Genomic DNA, 24,304 nt, shown 5'->3' with positions numbered 1-24,304 from the left:
AACAGCCATGCAGACCAATTTAATGCAGTGTGCAGCGTATGGTCTGAGCACTTTCAGGCTGATCCTCCACCCCTTCAACCTCTGCAGCAATGCTGGCAGCACTCATACGTCTATTTCCCAAAGACAACCTCTGGATATGATGCTGAGCACCTGCACTCAACCTCCTTGGTCGACCATGGCGATGACTATTCTGAGTGGAACCTGTCTTGTTAAACCACTGTATGGTCTTGGCCACCGTGCTGCAGCTCAGTTTCAGGGTCTTGGCAATCTTCTTATAGCCTAGGCCATCTTTATGTAGAGCAACAATTCTTTTTTTTTAGATCCTCAGAGAGTTCTTTGCCATGAGGTGCCATGTTGAACTTCCAGTGACCAGTATGAGAGAATGAGATCAATAACACCAACTTTAACACACCTGCTCCCCATTCACACATGAGACCTTGTAACACTAATGAGTCACATGACACGGGGAAGGGAAAATGGCTAATTGGGCCCAATTTGGACATTTTCACTTATGGGTGTACTCACTTTTGTTGCCAGTGGTTTAGACATTAATGGCTGTGTGTTGAGTTATTTTGAGAGGACAGCAAATTTACACTGTTATACAAGCTGTACACTCACTACTTTACATTGTAGCAAAGTGTCATTTCTTCAGTGTTGTCACATGAAAAGATATAATAAAATATTTACAAAAATGTGATGGGTGTACTCACTTTTGTGAGATACTGTAAGTATTAAGAATTTATATGAATTTGTATAAAAATATTTATAAACGAAAAAAAACGTTGGGGAACCTGTCCAGCCTGTTTCCTAACATTGTACGATTTGTCCATTTAGTCATTATTGGTTATGCTTGATATGAACATGGGGAGATGGAAATACAATAACTGCCATCACAGCTCATTCCTGCTAAACCGGCCTAAATTCTAGCCTTGCAATTCTAGCCATGCAAGCACCACCCAGCTCTATTACATTTATAAAACTGAATGAGTCAGCTAGAAAATTATCCGTTGAACAGAACCTGCATCCTATCAGATGTAGTCATTGTTCAAGTATTCAGACAGGTGCTACATGAATATAATAATCAGCAATAAGGATTAGCATGGAAGGGGCTGAGTGAGAGGAAATCAAGTTGTATGTGGTAGCCATACGCCCTAGGACTATAACTGATCATTCTTAATTTATATAGTCAATGACATGAAACAAGCCTCTCCCGCAATTTGAATGACAATTACTCAGTCATGCAACACTGTACCCACATGAAATTTGCATCCTTTTTTTCACACAAAAAAATACCTTTAAAATAAATACCTTTTGGTGGTATTTAATCAGTCGTGGGTTTTTTATTTTTTGTGCTATAAATAAAAAAAAAGACTGCCTTTTTCTTTGTTTCTGTCATAAAATTTTGTAAATTAGTAGTTTTTCTTCATAAATTTTGGCCAAAATTTATACGGCTACAAAATTTGGTAAAAATAACTCTAATTAGTGTATATTATTTGGTCTTTGTGAAAGTTATAGAGTCTACAAGCTATGGTGCCAATCATTGAAAATTGATCACACCTGATGTACTGAAGGCCTATCTCATTTCTTGAGAGGCTAACAAGCCAGGAAAGTACAAATACCCCCACAAATGGCCCCTTTTGGAAAGTAGGCATCCCAAGATATTTAGTAAGTTGCCTGGTGTGTTTTTTGAAGTTGTAATTTTTTTCCCACAATTCTTTGCAAACTGAAGATTTGTGTTTTTTTTTCTTCCTTTACAAAATTGTCATACTAACAGGTTATTTCTCTCACACAGCATATGCATGCTTGCAACTACACACCAAAACACATTCCGCTACTCCTCCTTAGTATGCACATCCACATGTGTGAGACTTTTTCACAGCCTGGCCACATACAGAGGCCCCACATGCAAGGATCACCGTCAGGTGTTCTAGGGACATAAATTACACATATAATTTCATGATGACCTATCACACTTTTGAAGGCCCTGGAGCACCAGGACAATGGAAACGCCCACAAAATGACCCTATTTTGGAAAGCAATCACACCAATGTATAATCTATGAGGCATAATGAGTCTTTTGAACGGTTCATTTTTTCCAGAAGCTTTTACCTTAAGCGGTAGGCAAAAGCATAGTCCATAAAACAGGCCATTGTCAGTTCACGTGCAAGCAGTCCAAACAGTAGGCAGAGGCATAGTCAAAAACAGGCCAGGGTCAGTTCACGTGAAAGGCAGTGGCATGGTTATTTGAGGAAGCATGGGAAATGGTCAGCACAGATGATGAAAATGGGGAAATGGTTAAGAATATGAGCTAATATTTTAGTTGTGATACAGTCGGTAGCATTCACCATTGTCACCAATGCAAAGGCCGGATTCGGAGGGACACTGGGGACAATGGTAGCTGGTATCTCTTTGAAATCCACTTTTGCTGCATACTCAACATCTTTTTTGACGTCTTCGGCCTGCTTCAGATGGTGGACTGTTGTCCGGGAAGTGGCGCTCACGAAGTCAGCTAACAGCATCAGAGCGAAGGTTTTCTGAGGGGGGTCTTTGTTGGTAGATGAGGGACATGACAACTTCTTCGTAAGTGGGCAGGGCTTTCCGTGGATTTGGTGTGAATTATGTTGGCATTATAAATGGCCAAATTAATTAAATAGATTACTACTTTCTTGTACCAGAAACGGGACCTCCTTATTGACAAATAGGGCTGAAACATTTAGTTGTTGAAATCCACCTCCCCATGTAGAGATTGCAATCTTGTACACATATTGGCTTTTCAATGGGACCTCGTCTTCTCTGAACTTCAATTGTAGTGTCATCATGGATGGTGGACATCATGTACACATTCCTGGTATCCTTCCACCTGAAGGCCAGCACTTCGTTGCATCTCAAAGTTGCTCTTTTTCCCCTTCGCAGTTTTTTTCACTATGGCTTGTGGGAATCCCTTTCTATCCTTTCTGGAACTTCCGCAGGCCAGGGTTTCTGCAAGGTATTTGAAAAGGGGCAGGCTGGTGTAGAAGTTATCCAGGTATATGTGGTAACCTTTCTTCAGCAGTGGGTATGCCAGGTTCCATACAATTTTACCAGTTGTGCCCATGTAGGCCGGGCACTCAGGGGGCTGGAGCTGGGAATCTCTTCCTTCGTATATGGGGAACGCATACAGATATCTCTCTCGCAAAGCTTATAAAATTTCACTCCATATTTGGCCCTTTTCTTAGGAATGTATTGCTTTATTCCTAGTCGGCCTGAAAAGGGTACCAGGGACTCATCTACACATATATGCTGAATGGGGACATAGAGTCCTGCAAATCGTTGGGAAAAGAAATTTATGAGTGGGTGAATTTTATATAACTTATCGTAATTTGGATGATTGCGGGGAGGGCACTGGGTGTCAATGAAATGAAGGAATAGCATAATCATCTCATATCGGGACCTGGGCATTACGGCAGAATAAATGGGCTTGTGGCAGATGGGGTTGGTGGACCAATAGGCATGTCCTTCATTTTTTTTGTAAGCCCCATGTTTATGGTGAGGCCCATAAACCCTTTGAACTCCTCCAGAGTCAAATGCTTCCACTCAAATGGACAGGTGTATGATGATTGGGGGTTGTTGGCAATATGCTGCTGGGCAAATAAATTGGTCCAGTCCACGATGGATTGCAGCAAAGTGTGGGGCAAAATTAAAAAAAAACAATCTATTTCTGTAAAAGTTTGGGTATTGGCCTGCACACCTGGCTGTGCGGTGAAAGGGGGAATTCTTGCTGATCCTGAGTTGGAAGGCAGCCATGTTGGATTGGCAAGACCAGCTGGAAGATGTGTAGCAGCCCTGGCTCTTGGGGGACGTGGCACTCCAGTGCTCGTAGTTGGGGAATTGAAGTTTCTGTGCTGGTATCTGGGCAAGATGCTGCGGCAGCGCTGCCACTGGGCCTAGGCATTTCTTGTGGTCTTTCGCTTACGGCAACGCTGGTAGTGGGCCTTTGATTTTGGATTCTATCGCTGGTGCAGCTCTGGTATTGGGCCTTTGTTATTGGGGTCTATCGCTGGTGGCAGCTCTGGTACTGGGCCTTTGTTCTTGGGTCTATCGCTGGCGGCAACGCTGGTACTGGGCCTGGGAATTTGATCGTGGGGTATATTGCTGGTGGCTGCCTGGTTTCCAGAGCGCCGTGCCCTTTTAGGAGGGATCCATTCTTCCTCTGATTCATTTGCTGACCCTTGCTCAGGGCCTTGCTGGTCTAGGGTGAACACACTCCATCCCTGTCTCCCAGCTGAGCTCTTGTGTTTTCACAAGGGCTTTTGATGGAGAGTACAAGTGTTCTAAACAGAAGGGTTCCCCAGCATACATATACAAATACATGTGAAATCCACACGACCACATCAGGGCACCTCTGATAAGTATGGCACCTAACTCTAAACTACAAAATCCCACCTATGGAAGCCACACTGCCATGTGAAGGCATCTCTGATAAGCCTGGCCCCTAATTCTAAACTATGAAATCCCACCTATGGAAGCCACACTGCCATGTCAAGGCATCTCTGATAAGCATGGCCCTTAATTCTAAACTATGAAATCCCACCTATGGAAGCCACACTGCCATGTCAAGGCACCTCTGATAAGTGTGGCCCCTAATTCTAAACTACAATGTCCCAGCTATGGAACCCACACTGCCATGTCAAGGCATCTCTGATAACTGTGACCTTCAACTCTAAACTATCTGCATTCCAAGTTATGGGTCTAATGTAACACGGAAAAAAAAAACAAAGAAAAAACTGCGCTATACTCTGAATGAAAAGTGCATAAAACCTCAATATATGCAAATAACATAAAAAAAGAGCATCAAATCAAATCAAATAATGCATACATAATGAAAAAGTCCGTGGGTATAGAAAAAGAAGAAAAAGGTCTAGTGAGGTCTATTGCTCTATCGGGATTACGCTATGGCTGCTTTCTCTTTACCCCTATGCCCTTAAACTCGGGTTGTTGTGTGGTTGGAGGTACGCTGCACAGAGGGATATCGCTGATAAGACTCTGGATCCAGCCTTGACACGCTTGAGACGCTTACCATCCACTGTGTTATCCGGAGGAGTGTGTCAGTGCCAGCTGCCCAACCTGGATGTAATCCTGAGACGTGCCTGTTTGCGTTTGCCATCTGGTAAGCGCATATTTTTGGTGGTGGAGGATCACGGTGTATGGTGTGTTGTATTTCTATTTTTCATCTGATTTTCACGGAGAACTGTTTGGGGATTTTTCCCATCCCCTCACTAGACCTTTTTCTTCTTTTTCTATATCCACGGACTTTGTTATTATGTATGCATTATTTGATGCGATTTGATGCTCTTTTTTTATGTTATTTGCATATATTGAGGTTTTATGCACTTTTCATTCAGAGTATAGCGCCGTTTTTTCTTTGTTGTTTGTTGTGCATATCCCACAGTTGAACTGCAGCTTATTTGGGGGGTTTTTATGTTAGCGCTGGGATTTCTTTGTTTTTCTAATGTAACAGTGCACACGCTGGGAGTGGGCTCACCCGGACGCAGCCCTTTCCTCCTTAAAGGACAGCAACAAACCAGAAGCTGAGATATCATCTTTCCAAGGCAGCTGAAGACTTTTATTGTATGTGCAATAAATCCAAAAGAGCAACAAAATAGACAGAATAGCTGCCATTGTTGTATTTAAGCACACATGACACCGACATGGTCTATTGTTGTCACAATCAGGAAAACCGCCCTGAAAATGCCATGTACAATAGCTATTGCTGGAGCACATGCATGCAAGGAAAAACAAGTATTTATTTAAAAAAAAACCACAATTGGTAATGATACTGAGTACTATAGCAAACTAAATTTCATGTGAGAATACAAAATAGTCGCAGCGGGAGATTCGTTCATCAATGCTCTGTAGCATGGATGGAGTAATCTCTTAGATTGTATCGATTCAGCCTGTAGGCTGAACAAAAAAGATTTAAGAGTGTAAATTGAATAGTGTAGTTAATAGTTCAACTTTAGTGTGGGAACTAGATGGTGACCTTGGATGACGTTCAAACAAAGATGAAAAGTAGATGAAATACCTGTAAAGAGAAATACCTGTAAATCTGTGTACACACGGGCGGACTTTTCAGCATCAAACGTCCGATGGTCTTTCAGACGGACTTTCGATGGAGTTACGACGGACTTTCGGACGACCGGACTTGCCCACACACGAACGGACTAAAGTCCGTTGGTATGAACGTGATGACGTACGAAGGGACCAGAATATGGACGTTGATAGCCAGTAGCCAATAGCTGCCCTTGCGTCCTTTTTTGTCTGTCGGACTAGCATACGGACAAACTGATTTTTTGACCGGACTCGAGTCCGTCGGAAAGATTTGAAACATGTTCCAAATCTAAAGTCCGTCTGATTTTCAACAGAAAAAGTCAGCTGAAGGTCCGATGAAGCCCAGTCCGGTTGAAAAGTCCGCCCGTGTGTACGCGGCATAAGTGTTACTAATACACATTACTTAGTATGCATTCTCTTTACATAAAAAAAAAGCATATGTGATACTTATGTGATATGTGATAGCTTAAAAAACTCTTGGTAGCGATCACAAGTGTAAATACACCCAAAGAACAACCAGGAGCTGGACAAGTGGCAGGATGTTTCCAGGCTCTGCATGCCCGGTGTTGTCACTTATCCTGTGCAACCTTATAGCACGGTAGTGGTGAGCACATCATAAGGGTATGTCAATCATTTCACAAATCTGTCAGCTTAAAATTTAGAAATAATCATAATTAAACCGTGCAATGACCTGCTTCACTGGAGTTTTTATTTTTTGAGTATAAAAGAAAAATTAGATGTGTAAAAATAATCTTCTCTTTCAGTTTCAAAATGGAAGATATAGAAAATGTCATACCCCGGTTGGAGGAATTTCTTTGCTCGAATGTTGCTTGGCTGGTGGAGACCGTGCAAAATCTTCTTCCTGATGCAGACTTTAGCCATGCATTTCAGATGACAGATGAAAGAGGAAAGGTCTCCGCCATTATCCAACAAGTGAGGAGATTCCACATTGCAGAATGGAGGGATCTTATAGACTACATCTGCATGTACTGTCAACTTCCTCTGGATCTGGAGGCACAACTCATCAGCCTGGCTGGAGGTTAGTCTCATTTTGTGCTTGGGGGGATAGTTGGAAAGCTCAACTGCAGCCATTGCTTGGGTTTTGTATAGCATGGGTAAGGGTTAGATAGTTGTGTGTAGAGAAGGGTTAATTAGATATACTGTATGTAGAATGGGAAAGGGTTAATTCATTTTGTATTGAGTGGCGAAAGTTTACTTTGATCAGCCATAGACAGATAGAAATTTGCCCGGTTCAGCAGGAACTGGCCAAATTTAAACCCATCTATAAGCAAGCTGGTTGTACTGGAGTTGATCTAATGGTCGACTTCAGTACAACCAACACTGCTGTGGCTATAGCCGGCAGCAGTGATCATTGTGTTCTGATGGAAACCTCCCACTGTAATGCCATGTACACACGATTGGACTTCTCGTCGGAAAAAGATATGATGGCTTTTCCGACAGGATTCCGCTCAAGCTTGCCTTGCATACACACGGTCACACAAAAGTTCGCTGAACTTTCAACCGTGAAGAACGCGGTGATGTAGAACACTAAGACGAGCCGAGAAAATGAAGTTCAATGCTTCCATGCATGCGTCGAATTGTTTCCGAGCGAGCGTAGGAATTTTGCGCGTCAGAATTGCTACAGACGATCGCATTTTCTGATAGGAACTTTTTCTGACCGAAAAATTGAGAACCTGCTCTCAATCTTTTGCTGGCTGGAATTCGGCCAGCAAAAGTCCGATGGAGCATACACACGGTCGCATTTTCCGCCAAAAAACTCTCATCGGTCTTTTGCGGGAGAAATTCCGATCGTGTGTCCGTGGCATTAGAATACAAAAGCTGCAGGAGGGATTCCCCCATCAATTCTGTGTTGATGGGGCAATCAAGCAATTTTCCTTTATTTTAACTGGTGCATAGAATGGGGAATGGTTTCTTAGTTTTGTATTTACATTGGGGAAGGGTTTTAACCTCTTTCAGGTCATTGTTTTCCTCTCTGTGTTCACGTTGAAGAAATGTACCTTCTCTTCCTGTAACAGTGACAGTGTGGTTGATTAACCAAACTGGAGAGAGCAAAATCTGAAACAGCTGTACATGGGAGCCAATCAGCTTCTAACTTCAGCGTGTTCAACTAAGCTTTAAGAATAAAACTGTAAACTGATTGGTTTGTACGCAGTGCTGCACCAGATTTTTCTCTCTCCAGTTTAACTTAATCGATCCCTGTGTGTCTCAAGTACAGGAAGCGAAGACATACCTATCTCTTATGGGTTCAGGAACAGCAACAAAAGTACATTCTATTTTTAAAGTAGGGAAGAGTGTTAGAACATCTGTCGGGTTTTTATTTCTCTTTGTGGGCCCAATTCACTAAGAGTTAAATACCACATGAGCATTAGAGTTTTAGAGTTTATCTCGAAATCAGTCAATTTACAAACAAACACATGTTTAATACATCTTGCTTTAAATTTTTTCTTTTGTGGTATTTGCGTGTATTTCTCCAACTTATTTTAGCGCAGACCGGACCCCTGGCTGCAGCTGGAAGTGAAACATATTGCAGTGGTGTTCATACTACTGCTAAATGTGACAGTTCAGTTCAGGGATGCTGGTTGTTAAAGAGCCGGCACCCGCCAGCATCCTAACAACCATGACTCATCCCTGCTGTCAGTGGGGGATTCCCCGCTGACAGAAGAATGTAAAAAAAAAAGAGCCAACAGTAACAAGTTTAAAGAAAAACAAACAAAAAAAAAAAAATGGCAAGTGATTTCCCCTCTCCCCCCAATCCATATCAGGATGTGTTTATTTCATATTCTAATTATTGGTGAATGAATGCTGCATGCTTGGATAAGGGTCTGCTATGGTTTTTTGGGGGGAACCTTATGCGTGAGGTCTCCTCCAAAATCAATACCAGATCTGAAGGGGAGACATGTACACAATTAAAAAAAAATAGCTGTCAGCTCTTTTGTTTACATTCTGCCATGAATCACCACTGACAGCAGATGAGTCATTGGTTGTTAAGGATGCAAAGGGTGCCGGCAACTTAACAAACAGCTAGTAATTGAATACATTTGGTAAATAGCATGTGGCTAGACCACAAAATTTTTTTAACACATGTATTTGTTTACTATTATTTGTGAACTGACTTTTAGACATGTGTAATGTACATAAAGCATGAGATTAGTATGAGCACAGTGGTATTATTTACAGGTATTTGCATTATCAATAACTGCCAAGCTTTCAACAGAGTTTGTGATTATGGTTAGCAAATCATTACCAGGAGAACACCCTCACCCGAACCAGTGAGTTCTAAATAGTTATGATAGAAGGGGTTTCCCCAAGGGGGAAGGGAGTGGGGGGGGGGGGGGGAGGGACGTGAGTCAGGCTGAACTGGATGTGGAAGATATATGGGGGGGGATAAGGGAAGGGGGGGGGGAGGAGAGGAGGGGGCGGAGGGAGGGGAGCACCTTCAAACAGCGTTTAGGGTGTTTCTCCAGGCGGTGACGGCAGGTGGTGTCCTTGATTTCCATTTCAGCATAGTTTCCCTACTGGCGTAATAGGTAGAGTATGCTATAAACAATTTCGTATATTTCCCAATACTAGAGTCAGTGGTCACATTTAATAGCATAGTTTTGGGGCACAATGGGATAGAGGTCCCCGCCTCCTGGTTAACATCCGCCAGGACCTGTTCCCAGAACTCCTGCAATAGGGGACATGACCATGTCATGTGTATAAAGGAGGCCTCTGGGTCTCCACATCTAGGGCAGGCTGGGGACCTGTCCGGGTAGATAGCAGCCAGTCTACAAGGCGTATAGTAGACCCTGTGCAAGAATTTTAGTTGCAGGAATCGGTCTCTAGTGGAGATCATATTAGAAACATATGAGGAGACACAGGTCTCCCACTCCTCCTCCTCAAGAGACGGCAAATCTCCTTTCCAGCTTGCAAATGCTTTAGTGAGTTTTGTGGGCATGGAGGCTGATATGTGGAAATATATTGATGATAGAGGTGCTGTCAGAACTTGGTGGTTAGCAATCGTTCCACCGGGTCTGACTCAAGGGTGACACCACTGGGAAATTGATGTTGAAACGCATGTCTCACTTGTAGAAAACGAAAGAACATCCAGTTGGGTAGTCTATACCTTTCTTTAAGTTCCGGGAATGTGCTCAACCCACCCTCCGTTAGATTAGGGGTGCCCCATAGGGATGTATGGGGTGAAATTGTGTCTGGAGAGCGATAAATCGCCCTGGCTCTGTGCCAGACTGTAATGGTTGTGCGCATTAGGGTCGTCAAGTTAGGATGGGCCCTGACTCCACTAAACACTAAGTTGCTAAGCGCGGCATATGATCCCAGAATCGCAGCTTCCAGGGTCACTGCCGGATTGTCCTTGGGTTGCGAGAACCACCATCGGGCCGTCACTAGTACGGCCGCCCAATAATATTGCTGAAAGTTGGGGAGGGCCAACCCTCCCTGCCCCACTGACAACTGTAGTGTGGACATTGCCAGTCTCGGCACCTTACCCAACCACAGAAAGGAGGTGACTATGGTTTTAAGTTTGTTAAAATATGATGCCGGAATCAGTATCGGGCTATTTCTGAACAGATAGAGAAACTTTGGGAGGAAGACCATCTTAATTAGATTAACTCTCCCTACTGGTGTCAGAGGGAGTGACCTCCAATCTGTGCAGCATTTTGAAAACTGTGCTAGCAGGGGATTTAGATTTAGATCCATATACTTGGCCATCGCCCCCCCCCCCCCCCCCCCCCCTACGGATCTCCAGATGCTTAAAGCTGTCAACCCAAACCAACTGACTCTGAATAGGTGGTCTGGGCCTGGCAGGGTTCAAGAGGAAGATCAGAGATTTTCCCCAATTCACTCTAACTCCCGAGTATGACCTAAACTCGTTGACCAACTGCAAGGCAACTGGGAGTGAAAAGGAGACATCATCCAAATACAGGATAGTGTCATCTGCATATAAGGATATTTTCTCCTCCACCACTCCCATCTGGATTCCCCGGATCGCAGGCTCTGCCCGAATCCTTGATGCCAGGGTCTTCACAGCCAAAGCAAACAACCCAGGTGACAGTGGGCACCCTTGTCTGGTATCCTTGCCCAGTGGGAAGTCCCCCGAGAGTGAGTTGTTAGTACGCACCCTAGCTCTTGGGGAGGCATACATCAGGCGCAACCATTTGATAAATGTTGGACCAAATCCAAATTTCTGGAGGACAGCCCAGAGGTTTTCCCATTCAAACAAATCAAATGCTTTTTCGGCATCAAGAGACACCACCACTCCCAGGCTGTCCCCTTGAGCACTATCTATATGCGTCAAAAGTCTGCGTATATCTGTCCCTCTGCCCGGCATGAACCCAGACTAATCAGGGTGGACTAGGGCTGTTATTATTGAATTCAATCGACCGGCCAATACTTTAGCAAGTATTTTTAAGTCAACACTTAAGTAAACATTTATTGGCCGGTAAGAGGAGTATAGTTTAGGATTCTTGCCAGGCTTAGGAAGGACAACTACCACTGCCTCCGACATAGAGGGGGGGAGGGCGCCATTCTTGAGAGCCTTCAGTAGGACTTCGCAATATGTGGGCAAAAGATCGTCCCCATATTGTTTGTAGAATTCCGCTGGGTACCCATCAGGTCCCGGCGTCTTCCCACTTTGCAGAGACTTGACTGCCACCTGAATTTCTTTAAGGGTAAGGGGGCTATCCAGCCTCTCCCTGGTAGCATCTGTAGGGCATGCCAAAATTACCTGCTCCAAATATGCCTGCAGCTCCTGATCAGTAAACTGCACTCTAGAGCTATACAGTTCCTGGTAATAAGCTGCAAACTGGGCATTAATTTGAGAAGAATCCGTTAGGATCTCCCCACTAGGAGACTGGATACGGGATATGGACACTGGAGAGGAGTGCTCCCTTGACAACCATGCCAGCAGACGACCACTCCTCTCTCCTTGCTCAAAAATCCTCTGACTATGACGGAGGAGATGTATTTTTGTGGTGGATATACACATAAGGGACACGTCCCTCAAGGCCTCTTAAAGGGATGAATATACCTGGGGGGCACGGTCCCTAACGTAGGCAGCCTCAAGCGCCCCAGCCCTAGCCTCTGCCTCTTGGAGCTCCCTGTGGGCTCCTCTGCGAACGTTACCGATGTGTGCCTGAAATATATCCCTCATACAGACGTTAAATGCATCTCAGATGTCAGGGACGGGGACAGATCTGTCCCAAGTATTCCAGAAAGCTTTCATATCAGTCTTGCCTGGGACATCTACCCACAACTCAGATAACCAGAATCTGGAGAGTCGCCATAGGCCCTCCGAAGTAGTGCACCCCAACTCAAGCTGCAGGGAGACTGGGCCATGATCCGAGATCCCCCTGGGGAGGATGGTGATGTCTTTTACCTTAGAAAGGACAGACCCCCCAGAGTAGACCAAATCTATCCTGGAGAACGTTTTGTAGGTGGCTGAGTGGCAGGTAAATGCCTCAGTTGGGGGTGTCTCCACGGCCATATATTATTATTATTATTATTATTATTCAGGATTTATATAGCGCCAACAGTTTACGCAGCGCTTTACAATATAAAAGGGAGACAATACAGTTATAATATAATACAATACAATACAATAGGATTAAGAGGGCCCTGCTCAGAAGAGCTTACAATCTAATAGGGTGGGGCAGGTGGTACAAAAGGTTGTAACTGTGGGGAATGAGCTGGTGGAAGTGGTAGGAGATTAGTTGGAGACGTGATAGGCTTTCCTGAAGAGATGAGTTTTCAGGGATTGCCTGAAGGTAGCAAGAGTAGGGGATAGCCGGATAGATGGAGGTAGCGAGTTCCAGAGGATGGGAGAGGCTCTGGAGAAATCCTGGAGACGAGCATGGGAGGAGGAGATGAGAGAGCTTGAAAGCAGGAGGTCTTGAGAAGAGCGGAGAGGACGATTTGGGTGATATTTGGAGACAAGATTAGTGATGTAGCTTGGGGCAGAGTTGTGAATGGCTTTGTATGTTGTGGTTAGAATTTTGAATTTAATTCGCTGGGTGATTGGGAGCCAGTGTAGGGATTGAAGTAGAGGGCTGGCAGACACTGAACGGTTGGTAAGGTGGATAAGTCTGGCAGCAGCATTCATGATAGACTGAAGAGGGGATAGCCTATGGAGCGGTAGGCCAATGAGAATGGAGTTGCAATAGTCAAGGCGAGAGATAACAAGGGAGTGAATGAGGAGCTTGGTGGTTTCATTTGTTAAAAAAGGGCGAATTTTAGAGATGTTACGGAGGTGAATTCTACAAACTTTTGACAATGATTGGATTTGAGGCTGAAATGACAAGTCGGAGTCTAGGATTACACCTAGTACGCTGGCGTGAGGGGAGGGACTGATGGTTGCATTGTTGATTTTGATGGAAAAGTCATGGAGGGGGGCACGGGCGGGGGGGAATATTAATAGCTCAGTTTTAGAGAGATTTAGTTTAAGGAAGTGGTGCGACATCCATGCTGATATGTCAGTTAGTAAGTTAGTAATGCGAGAGGAGACTGAAGGAGTGAGGTGAGGAGTAGACAGATAGATTTGGGTGTCATCAGCGTATAAGTGGTATTGGAAGCCGTGGGCAGTTATTAGGTGACCAAGGGAGGTGGTGTAGATAGAGAAGAGAAGGGGTCCAAGAACCGAGCCTTGGGGGACCCCCACAGAAAGGGGCAATGGAGAGGAGGAGACAGAGTTGTAGGTGACACTGAAGGAGCGCTGTGATAAATAGCCAGAGAACCAGGATAGAGCAGAATCTCGGAGGCCAAGGGAATGTAGTTTATTGAGAAGGAGCGGGTGGTCAACAGTATCAAAGGCCGTAGAGAGGTCAAGTAGTAGGAGTATGGAGTACTGGCTGTTGGTTTTAGCAGTTAGTAAATCGTTAGTGAGTTTTAGTAAGGTAGTTTCCGTGGAGTGCTGCGAGCGAAAGCCAGACTGTAAGGGGTCAAGAAGGTTATTTTCATTGAGGTAGGAGCTAAGACGGTTGTAGACTAAGTGTTCTAGAAGTTTAGAGGTGAATGGGAGTAATGAGATGGGTCTTAAGTTGTTCAGGTCGGTAGGGTCCAGTGAGGGCTTTTTAAGAATGGGAGTGATCTGTGCATGTTTTAGAGGGGAGGGGAAAATGCCACTAGAAAGGGAGAGATTGAAGATGTGGGTGAGGGAGCATAGGATAGAAGAAGAGGGTGACCGTAGTAGTTGTGAGGGAACAGGATCCAAGGGACAATTGGTTAGGTGGGCATTCGAGAAAATTTTTGTAACCTCTTCCGTAGTAGCCAATTCAAAAGAGGAGAGGGTTGAATGTGCTGCTGGGCAAGGTATGATGGGTGGGGAAGATGTACGCACAGTGGAGATGTCCTCACGAATTGCATTGATCTTGTCTTTGAAGTGATTGGCAATCTCTTGGGCAGTGAGTGAGTTAGTGGGTAGAGGGGGTGGTGGACGAAGCAGAGAGTTAAAGGTTGAGAAGAGCCGACGGGGACTGGATGACAAGGAATTAATAAGAGAGACAAAGTAGGCTTGTTTGGCAGCATGGAGGCATGAATTGTATTTTAGAAGGGCAGATTTATATAGGGTGAAATCTTGCAGGCATTTGGTTTTACGCCACAGTCGTTCAAGAGCACGGCAATGTCTCTTGAGATTTCTAGTGTTGTCAGTTTGCCAGGGTTGTAACGGTCGGGGCCTAATTCTGCGTGTGGTTAGGGGAGCAAGTGCATCTAGTGATGATGAGAGTGAACTGTTGTAGACAGAAGTGGCCAGGTCAGGACAGGACAGGGGAGAGATTATGTCATATAGGTTGTCAGTAGCAGAATAGAGAAGAGAAGGGTTAAAGTGGCGAAGGTTTCTACAAGTAATTGTTTGCTGCTTGGAGGGATGGGTGGTTGGAGGCAAGGATACAGTGAAAGTAATGAGGTTGTGATCAGATAGAGGAAAGGGGGTGTTGGTGAGGTTGCCAGGGTTGCAGAGATGGGAGAATACAAGGTCAAGGGTATTACCATTGGAGTGAGTGGAAGTATGTGTCCATTGGGTTAGGTCAAAAGATGAGGTTAAGTTGAGAAGTTTAGCTGTAGTTGGGCTGTTGACATTGACAGGAATGTTAAAGTCACCAAGAATAATGGTGGGTATTTCAGAGGAGAGAAAGTAGGGTAGCCAGGCAGCAAAGTCATCAATGAAGCGCGATACCGGTCCTGGAGGCCTATAAATTGCTGCAATCCTCAGAGAAATGGGAGAAAACAGACGAATACAGTGCATCTCGAAAGAAGAGAGGGATAGAGAGGGAGGGACAGTAAGGACTTGGAAGGTGCTTTGTGGGGACAGAAGGAAGCCAACTCCACCTCCTTTCTGTCTGTTGGGTCTGGAGGAGTGAGTCCAATGGAGACCACCATGGGAGAGGGCAGCAGGAGAAGCTGAGTCAAAATTTTGCAGCCAGGTTTCTGTTATGGCCAGTATGTTCAAGCCATGAGAGATGAAGAGGTCATGTACAGATGTTAGCTTGTTACAGATGGAGCGGGCGTTCCACAGGGCACATGAGATTGGTGGGGTGCTTTGAGGAAGTAGGGGGATAGAAATTAAACTGAGTGGATTGCGGTGGTTGCCAGAGGGGGAGGGGTATTGGATATGTGGCTTGCATTTGGAAAATGGCGGACCAGGATTAGGAGAAATATCACCTGAGACTAGGAGAAGGAGGAGGGTGAGGAAGGCAAGGTGGGAGTGGGATGTGCATGAGCGCACGTGTCTAGTGGCCCTGGAGTTTATGTCAGCATGTGGGTGCAGCAAATGCAGGAGATGATGGGTGCCATAGTAGGGAGAGGGTAGGAGTGAGGGTGATATGTGCATGCTGCAGGGAAGAGAGGAGGGGTAGAGTAAAGATAATTTGAGGATAGAAGACACCAATGTGAGAAGGAAGAGAATAAGGAGCATGTTAGTGGCTAGAGAGTGGGAAACTAACCTAATATAAAATAAATTTCAAAGTTGGTTTGCTTGTCGTCTTGCAGAGTGGAGCAGAGTTCCTGTTGTTCATATATCTGTAAAATTAAATGCCGCTGCCTACGCCTGTAGGTCAATGGCAGAGCCAGATGACTGGGACAATCTGTCCACCCCAGGGTCTGGGACCATGTTAAAGTCTCCCAGCAGCAAAACATTATCAGTGGCATATTGTGAGATTTTAGACACTAATTGATAGAGGAAAGAGATTGAGGCAGTAGGGGGGACGTACAATCCCACAATGATCACCTCTAGACTCATTATATTTGCATAAATAATTAAATACCGCCCAACAGGATCCACTTCTAGTGCTAATAAGCGAAAAGATAGGGACTTACGGATCAACACACTCACCCCTCTTGCAAGGTTAGAGAATGTGGAGCGATATGCATGGCCCACCCACGGTCTACGGAGACTCATAGTTTTCTCCCCTATTAGGTGGGTCTCTTGGAGGATGCATATGTGAGGGGACTGTCTCTGCAGGAACTGAAACACCAATGAGCTCTTAATCTTAGAGTTTAGGCCCTTGGTGTTCCAGGACACTATTTTACACATAGACATAGAGCCTCAATGCCGTATCAAAAGAAGGGGGGAGCACCTCCATAGTTAGCTGACCGCCCACCACATTACCATTCGTAATAACCTGTAAATTGATCCCTACGCAAAGCAACAGACATGTAATACATTGGCTAAACTGACTCTCATATGCAGTATTGTGAACAAACCGAACAAAAACCCAAAAAGAATAGAGGCAACAGGCTTCTGTGGGGTACAGTGTGCAAGAGGGCACCAGAGGCCCGTCCTCTGGAGTACAGTACATGGACCGGGCATTGGAGTCCGGATTATAAAGAACCGGTGCAGTCTCCCAGCCTAAGCTGCGGGCAAACAAACTTGAGTTGCAAACGTAACATAACATGAATGATCTTTAGACAAATCTGCAGTAATTCCAGATCAGCCCTCCCCCCACCCCCGCCCAAGAGAGCAGGGTCCCAGGAGGTATACAGCATGTTCCTATAACCTCCTCATATCTGCAGAGTAACATGAGTCCTAGATAAGAAGGAGGGAGGAGGGGTTTAGATCCCCTGCAGGCAGAAAAATAGAATCACATGCCGCAGCCACCATTTTATATCCATCTCCATAGAGTCTGTCTTAACAGCTTCCCTCTAGCTTCCCCCTTCAGAGTTAGAAGTGTAAGAACCAGGATCCCGCTGGGATGGGGGGGGGGTAAATGAAGTGAGGGGAGGTTGTCACAAGACAAGGGGTCCTATTCATAGTTCCAGGAGAGACCCCTCAGGAGCAGAAGCACGTCCAGCAGCTCTGCACAAGGGTCCTCCCCAGGATGCAGGCACAGTGATGTGTAATGAGTTACACCAGGCAGGTGAAACTGTCTCGTTTTGCAAGCAGGCCATAGTAATATTCCTGAGAAGTGTCTATTGCAGCAGTGGAAGGAAAACAAAAAGGGAAAAGGAGTGGTTCTCAATGTCTGTGTACTGTCTCTATCCAGGAGGAGGCCTCTACGGGCGAAGTAAAAAAACAAGTTGTCTCCCCATCTTTCACCCGCAATCTTGCTGGAAAGAGCATGCTGTATTTAAGACCTTTAGCCCGCAGCTTGGCGCGAATAGCATCAAACAATTTGCGCTGGCGCTGAGTTTCCATGGAATAGTCAGGGAATATAATTAGCCGGGTGTTCTCAAATTTCAGCTCCTGCAGTGCTCTGGCCTCCCTCAGAACCATGTCCCTGTCTTTAAAGTGTAACTGTTTGAAAATAAATGTACGGGGGGGCGGTGGTCCCCGTGTAGCCGGCATGCGATGAGCTCTCCCAATAGTAAAGAAGGGGGAAAAGCACGCCCAGGCCGACGATTTGCAAGTTGTTACGCCTGTTTCGGTTCTCAGCGTCCTCTGCACAGCTCTACAGGGCTTTTCCTCTAGCCATCAGTAAGTGTAGGTCTCCGGAGTGTTCCCTCACTGTGTCCTCCATCGCCGAGACCCGCTGACCCACCTGCGCCACACGGCCGCGGAAGGAGTCAAGGTTCTGGCGGATAAAGTCCACATTTGTCTGTATATGGTCAATTTTATCCATCAGCGCAGATAAAAAAGCAGTGCAGCGCTCAGATGAAACTACTACTAATACAAAAAACAACAACAGAAAGTCTCAGAGTGTGAAATTTCTTGAAGCAGAAAGGTGTCATCAGCCGATAAACCAACAGGAAGAAAGAAGACTCCTTGATAGTGAACAGGGTGCTTGAAAACAGTATTAACCACTGTGCAACCACTTCAGTGTTGTCCGCCACCAGAGGCACAGGCTGCTCACCTTAATGAATGGACCTCTGAACTAACAGATAGGTCATTCATGCAATCCCTTAACAAGGGTAATAATAGCAGTTGACAGGGCTGACTTCCTGTATGGTCCTTCAGTCAATCTCCACATTCGTTCGATAACCAAAAATCACACTCTTAGGCATGCATTGATCATGTAAAATTCAAATAAAAGAAATATAGTGCTCTCCGTATGTATAAAAAACACTAGTTTAATGAAAAAAAATATTACTCACAAAAACGGCACTGAGTCCCAGTGCTTGGATACAAGACATATAAAGTGCATAGAACCAGGTAGGTGACTGTACTGACGTCATGTAGTCCCCCGCACGCGTATCGTCCATGGGTAAGGACTTCCTCAGCGAATAAAGTTGGGGACCCGTGTGTCAGTTTCTTTTTATAAATGTTCTAATCCTGGTTTGTTTGAAAATGCATTCAAAACCCCGCCTACCCAGCAGAGATGGGACGTCTGTCAGGGATGACGCTATTGGCAGCTGAGAAATGTGTCAAAAAGTAACACACAGCGTGATTGGTCATCAAAACATGCCCAGCACACTGATCACTTCCAGGTTGTGGTGCGCAGCATGATAGGCTAGCAGAGGATCCACAGAACACCCTTCACTTCCGGGTTATGATACCCTCACACCCTCCTGTCATGGTAACTGTCAACACCACAGTACGAGACAATCCGTCCCGCCCACAGCACTTACATCATTCAAAGAACAAGAACACGTGACACGTCATAAGACATAAGACCAGTCAATGGGAGCCTCCAGTGAACTAGCTGCCATAGTAACTAATAGCGGTGCTGATCTGGCAATCCGACCCGCCCACCTAGTCTGCGTCATCAGAGTGACACTGCAATACAGCCTTATATAGGGGGATCATGAATAGTGACTAAAAACAGAATGATAAAATATACCAATGTATACCAATGTAAGCTTGGTTGCCAAATGGCCCAGAAAACGTCTCACAGCTGTCAATCAGTCAACTAGATTCATTCTGAGAATGTAGCTAATATAAATGAATTTATCAAAAGCCCATAAATTAAAGGAACCTGATACATTAAAAGAAAAATGCTCCTAGGTGATATTACATATAGAGAGGAGGCCGACTCACAGCAACACATAACACTAAAGTCATTTACAACGGGCACAATGACCAATAAAGAGCACGAGAACTGAACCCCCCCCCCCTTGAGTAAGCAGGCACAGGAACCGTAAAGGGACAAAAGCAAGCTTTTATTGCTGTATGAAGGGGATGCTTATCATAGGCCTTCTTGTTATCAACCCATCTCTAAGGCTACATAGTTTGCAAAAGTCTGTCTAATATATTTGTACTACATTAAAGCGGAACTTCAGCCATTTTTCATCTTTCCATCTATTAAATCTGCTGTCCTTGTTGTTTTAACTTTGGATAGTAAAACATTTTTTTTTCTGCCAGTAAATACCTTATACAGCCCACTTCCTGTTTCTTGTCTGGAAAAAAAGCCTAGGCTTATGACATCATGCGCAGCTCTCTCTCTCACTTTCGTAAGAGTTTGCAAGGAAGGGAGGGGGGTGAGTCATAAGAGGGCCAATGAGAGCTGCAGAGCTGGGAGTGTGCCTCTGTGTAAATCCAGGAAGTGAACAGGCAGCAGCTTCAGCTGCCCATAGTTGAAATGATTGCAGCCAGACTTAGCGGAGGGAGATTTCTGCAGTATGTTTGGCAAGTACAGAATCACAGTATATATAAAATAGCATGCAAAGTGGTTGGAGGGAAGCTTCAGAATGGCAAAGATGTTTTTATTACAAATTATGTGAGCAGACTACAGTTCCTCTTTAATTTCGATGTATAGCAAAGAAGTGGTTAATTTGTTAAATAGCATGAGGTTAAGACCGAAAGAGTAACTTAGCAGTATAAATATCTTCCTGTTTGCTAAGAACAGTAACGTCTGTCTGAGACAAGCGCATTCAGTTTATTACTCAAACAAACAGCCACATAGATCAATGCAAACAATGTCAGAGGAATCTCAACAGCCTACTAATGTATAGCAACAAGCACACATATACAGTACATAGACATTGCTATAAACAATACCTGAAACTGGAGCTGCACGGGAATATTAAAGAGAAAGTTGTGCAAACTCTGAACCTAATCCCTCCACATAACATAATCCCAGTGCAATTTCAAGAGCAGCAGCCCTTTTTTCAGTAGCTCCCCATGCTTTTTTGAGGCAGGCAGAAGTGGAAACAGTAAAAAAAACCTGAACCTGCGTCTGCCCACCCTTTTACTTCAGTTTGTCATAGTCCAAAGCTAGTGGAATACACTAGTAGAATATTGTCTGAAATGTATCATTGTAAAGTGGTTGTAAACCCTTACATATACCCGGTGAAGTGGCTGGCCTGCATAGAGCTGAAACAAATCCTCCTACCTAAGTTGTACCTGTTTGTCTGTGGTTTTCTCTCCTCTGCAGCTGTTCAAAGTCCAGGATTTATAAAAGGTTGTCTGAGCTGTCAAAAAAAGGGGGCGGGGAGTTGAAATGACCCTCTTTGGGGGCTCAGTGAGGGAAGCTCTGCTAGCTGATTGGTGGGAAGGGCTTTTTTTAAGCTCCTAGAAACAATTATGAACATTTTTTTCTGCTCCTAGAAGCTAAGAGTGTTATCCTATGTGTTCCTGCACACTAATTTATGCTAGAAGCTTTTTTCAAGCTTCAGCGTTTAGGAGCAGGAAAAAAATATTTTTGTAGAGTTTTTGGGAGCATTTTCCCAGCATAAAATAAACTCTAAATGCTCCTAAATGCAACTAAAATGCTCCTAATGCCCTGTACACACGGAATAAACTCCGAAGGTAACTCCGACGGAATTCCATTCAAGCGGTCTTGCATACACACAGTCACACCAAAGTCTGACCGTCAAGAACGCAGTGACGTACAACACGTACGATGAGACTAGAAAAATTAAGTTCAATAGCCAGTAGCCAATAGCTTCCATCTCGTACTTGCTTCAGAGCATGCGCCGTTTTTGGTCTGTCGGAACAGCATACAGACGAGCAGTTTTCCCGATAGGAATTGGTTCCGTCGGAAATATTTAGAACATGTTCTATTTCAGGGTCCGTCAGAATTAAAAAAAAAAAAAAAAAAGTCCGATGAGGCCTACACACGATCGGAATATACGATGAAAAGCTTCCGTTGGACTTTTTCTGTCGGACATTCTGCTCGTGTGTACGCGGCATAACAGTTTTTTTCGAGCAAGTTTTTTTTCTTTATGTATTGTAAAAAGGCTTATAAAATGCTAGGGCCCCTAAATGCTCCTAAAAGCTTCTAAAAACTACTAAAGCGCTACAAGCCGGCACAAAAACTGCTATTATCAGAATTTTTCATGCAGCGTTTTTTGAGCTTATAAAAAATGCCAGTGTGCATGGAGCTTCACTCTTTTTTCTCTTGGTGTCAGGAAAACTTCCCAATGACTATGCTCCAGGGGCGGAGCGAGACATATTGGGGGCGTGGCCTGGTCGGAGTCCAGGCTGAGGTTGCCACTCTGTTCACCTCCATAGGATTTCTCAGATGTGCGGCATTAGGGATCACCCCTTTTCTTTTTGAGCCATTGCAGGAGCTGGGACGGCCTCCATCCCTTGCCACCACTCTCAGCAGCAGATGCGAAGGAACCCACCTGTCTACCCCTTATACCCTGAGCGGCACAGGAAGAGATAACAGGTCACTGTCAGGAAAACTTGTCAAAAGTGACTGCAGAAGTAAGGAGTGCAGATAGCAGAGGAACAAGGCAGCAGACAGAAATGATACTTAGTGCTCTTAATTCAGACAAGTAAAAACTATAGAGGGATATGCTTTGTTCAAATTACATGTCTGAGGTTTACAAACAATGAGAATTTTCATTTGATTTTCTAATTATTAGTAGGATCACATTGAAGTTGGTTTTGTTGACCTCAACAGAATGGAAAATGTTTCTTGAATGAACAAAATTCTAACAGTGTGTGCAGTTTTTCGTTGGAGAAAGTCTATTCACACCAAAATCAAATGTTAAAAGCAAACAGAATTTTAAATACTTTCAAATGACATTCGTCAGGATGTTGAGTGTACTAAGAATTTTCATTTTAAATTCTACTAGTTTATACAAAGCATGAAGACACAGTTGACAAAAAGTGGTAATTATTTATAGGTGGAGCCTGGTGGACTGAATCATCGCCATATCTTGGGCATTCCAGCAGGGGGATATACCTGACAAAGTTCCTACTTTGTCAACAGCAACTTTTGCACCCACCGGCTCCTACTGCTTTATTCTCCATAATATAAATTACATTTGCCCATTTTGCATCAATCCTCCTAAATCTGACAACTTTAACACAAAAATTAATCAACGGTGCCTTATACTGTACTGCACCTCTGTGTTACACACAGTGCCTCGAGCCTCTATACGCACAATACCCCAAACCTCTTGTGATGGAACGCTTGACACCCCGCTTAGGTGTTTCTGCCAAACAGAGCCTACTGCTCTCCAAATCCTTCTGGCAGACTCTTAAGTTCAATAACAATCATTCCTTTGGTTCTACTTCAACATCTTGTCTGTGTACGATGCTTGTGGTAAAAGGGCTAATACCAGCCCTTTTACCACAAGCATCGTACACAGACAAGATGTTGAAGTTTAACCAAAGGAATGATTGTTATTGACCTTAAGAGTTTATTAAAAAGAAATACAGGTTTTTATACACTTCAAAAGTAGGTCAGTCACCACATGAACTATAAAACCAAATTTTACCCAAAACATCACACAATGGTTTACTTAACGAGGTAGAGTTGGCATAACGCTAATACTATCAGAGGAACCTCCAAGAGTTAGCCAAATTAGCCAACAGAAAGAAACAATAGGTGACTTAATTAACAATAGAAATGCACACCTAGGAGGCACACAATGGGAGAGACCTAGTCTAGGAGACAAAGGAGACAGTCGTGGAGACAAACTCATACAATGTTTCAGCAGTCTGAAAAGGTGGAATTAATTTATTGTCATAGATTTCTTGAGGGACATTGTTGATAAATATGTCTGTCCCAAGTGAAGGAGCCTCTCCACCATATTTCCTCTGACCATTAACCTGTACAAGAGGTGTATTACACCTTTCCATCCACTCCAGTAGGGATGCTTTATTGCCCTTAGAAAATTAATCAATGCCTTGCTCTCAGCGTCCATTACATGGTTGTCCATCATTAGAGAATGATCTTCTCTCTCCATGGGCCATAATCAGTGGGTAGGAGGCTTGCCCCTAGTCCTCTCCAAAAGCCCCTGTCCTGGTTAGGTCTGTCACACCTCTATATTACACGTATATCACACCTGTTATAGACTGTGTCTTATATTTCTTATATTTTATGTAATTCTCTGTATCTCTATATTATACACAGTGCTTTATAACTCTGGATTATAGACAGTGCCTAATAACTCTCTATTACACAGTGGGGGAGAGTTACTAAATCTGATGCACACAAAATCTGGTGCAGCTGTGCATAGTTAACAATCAGCTTCTAGATTTGATTGTCAAAGTTTAATTGAACAAGCTAGAGTTAGGCCCCTTTCACACGAGGCGGGCTCCGTTTCTACGGAGCCGGCCTCGGTCTGCCGGCTCAGCGGGAGATCAGTCCGTTGATCTCCGCTGAGTCGGCGGATGACAGGTCCCTCTCTGCTCACTGAGCGGGGAGGGGCTTGTCAGGCGCCGCTGCCGCCTATGGAGGGATCGGACGAAAACGGACAGCGTGCCCGTTTTCGTCAGATCTCCCCCGATCCGATCCGCCAGCGACGGACCTGGACGTAGGGCCATCCGTCTGCTTTTCAGCGGATTGGACCGGGTCGGATGTCAGCGGACATGTCTCCGCTGACTTTCGACGCTCCATAGGCTAACATGGAGCGCCCGTTCAGGTCCACCGTC

At 44.5% G+C, this 24,304-nt stretch overlaps 1 protein-coding gene across 3 annotated transcripts in view; it reads left to right on the top strand.

Annotated features, from left to right (window-relative positions):
* The window catches only part of NLRC5 (NLR family CARD domain containing 5), a 264,118-nt gene that overhangs the window by 73,123 nt on the left and 166,691 nt on the right, over nt 1-24,304 (top strand). For all 3 annotated transcript variants that reach the window (XM_073605527.1, XM_073605525.1, XM_073605526.1), the window contains exon 3: nt 6,852-7,126. In XM_073605527.1, the coding sequence (XP_073461628.1) occupies nt 6,859-7,126 (268 nt within the window). In that variant the 5' untranslated portion in view covers nt 6,852-6,858. The remainder of the gene's footprint in view (nt 1-6,851; nt 7,127-24,304) is intronic.

The sequence above is a fragment of the Aquarana catesbeiana genome, linkage group LG11, assembly GCF_042186555.1.
Source record: "Aquarana catesbeiana isolate 2022-GZ linkage group LG11, ASM4218655v1, whole genome shotgun sequence".
Lineage (NCBI taxonomy): Eukaryota > Metazoa > Chordata > Amphibia > Anura > Ranidae > Aquarana > Aquarana catesbeiana.
This window is presented reverse-complemented; position numbering and strand designations above follow the sequence as displayed.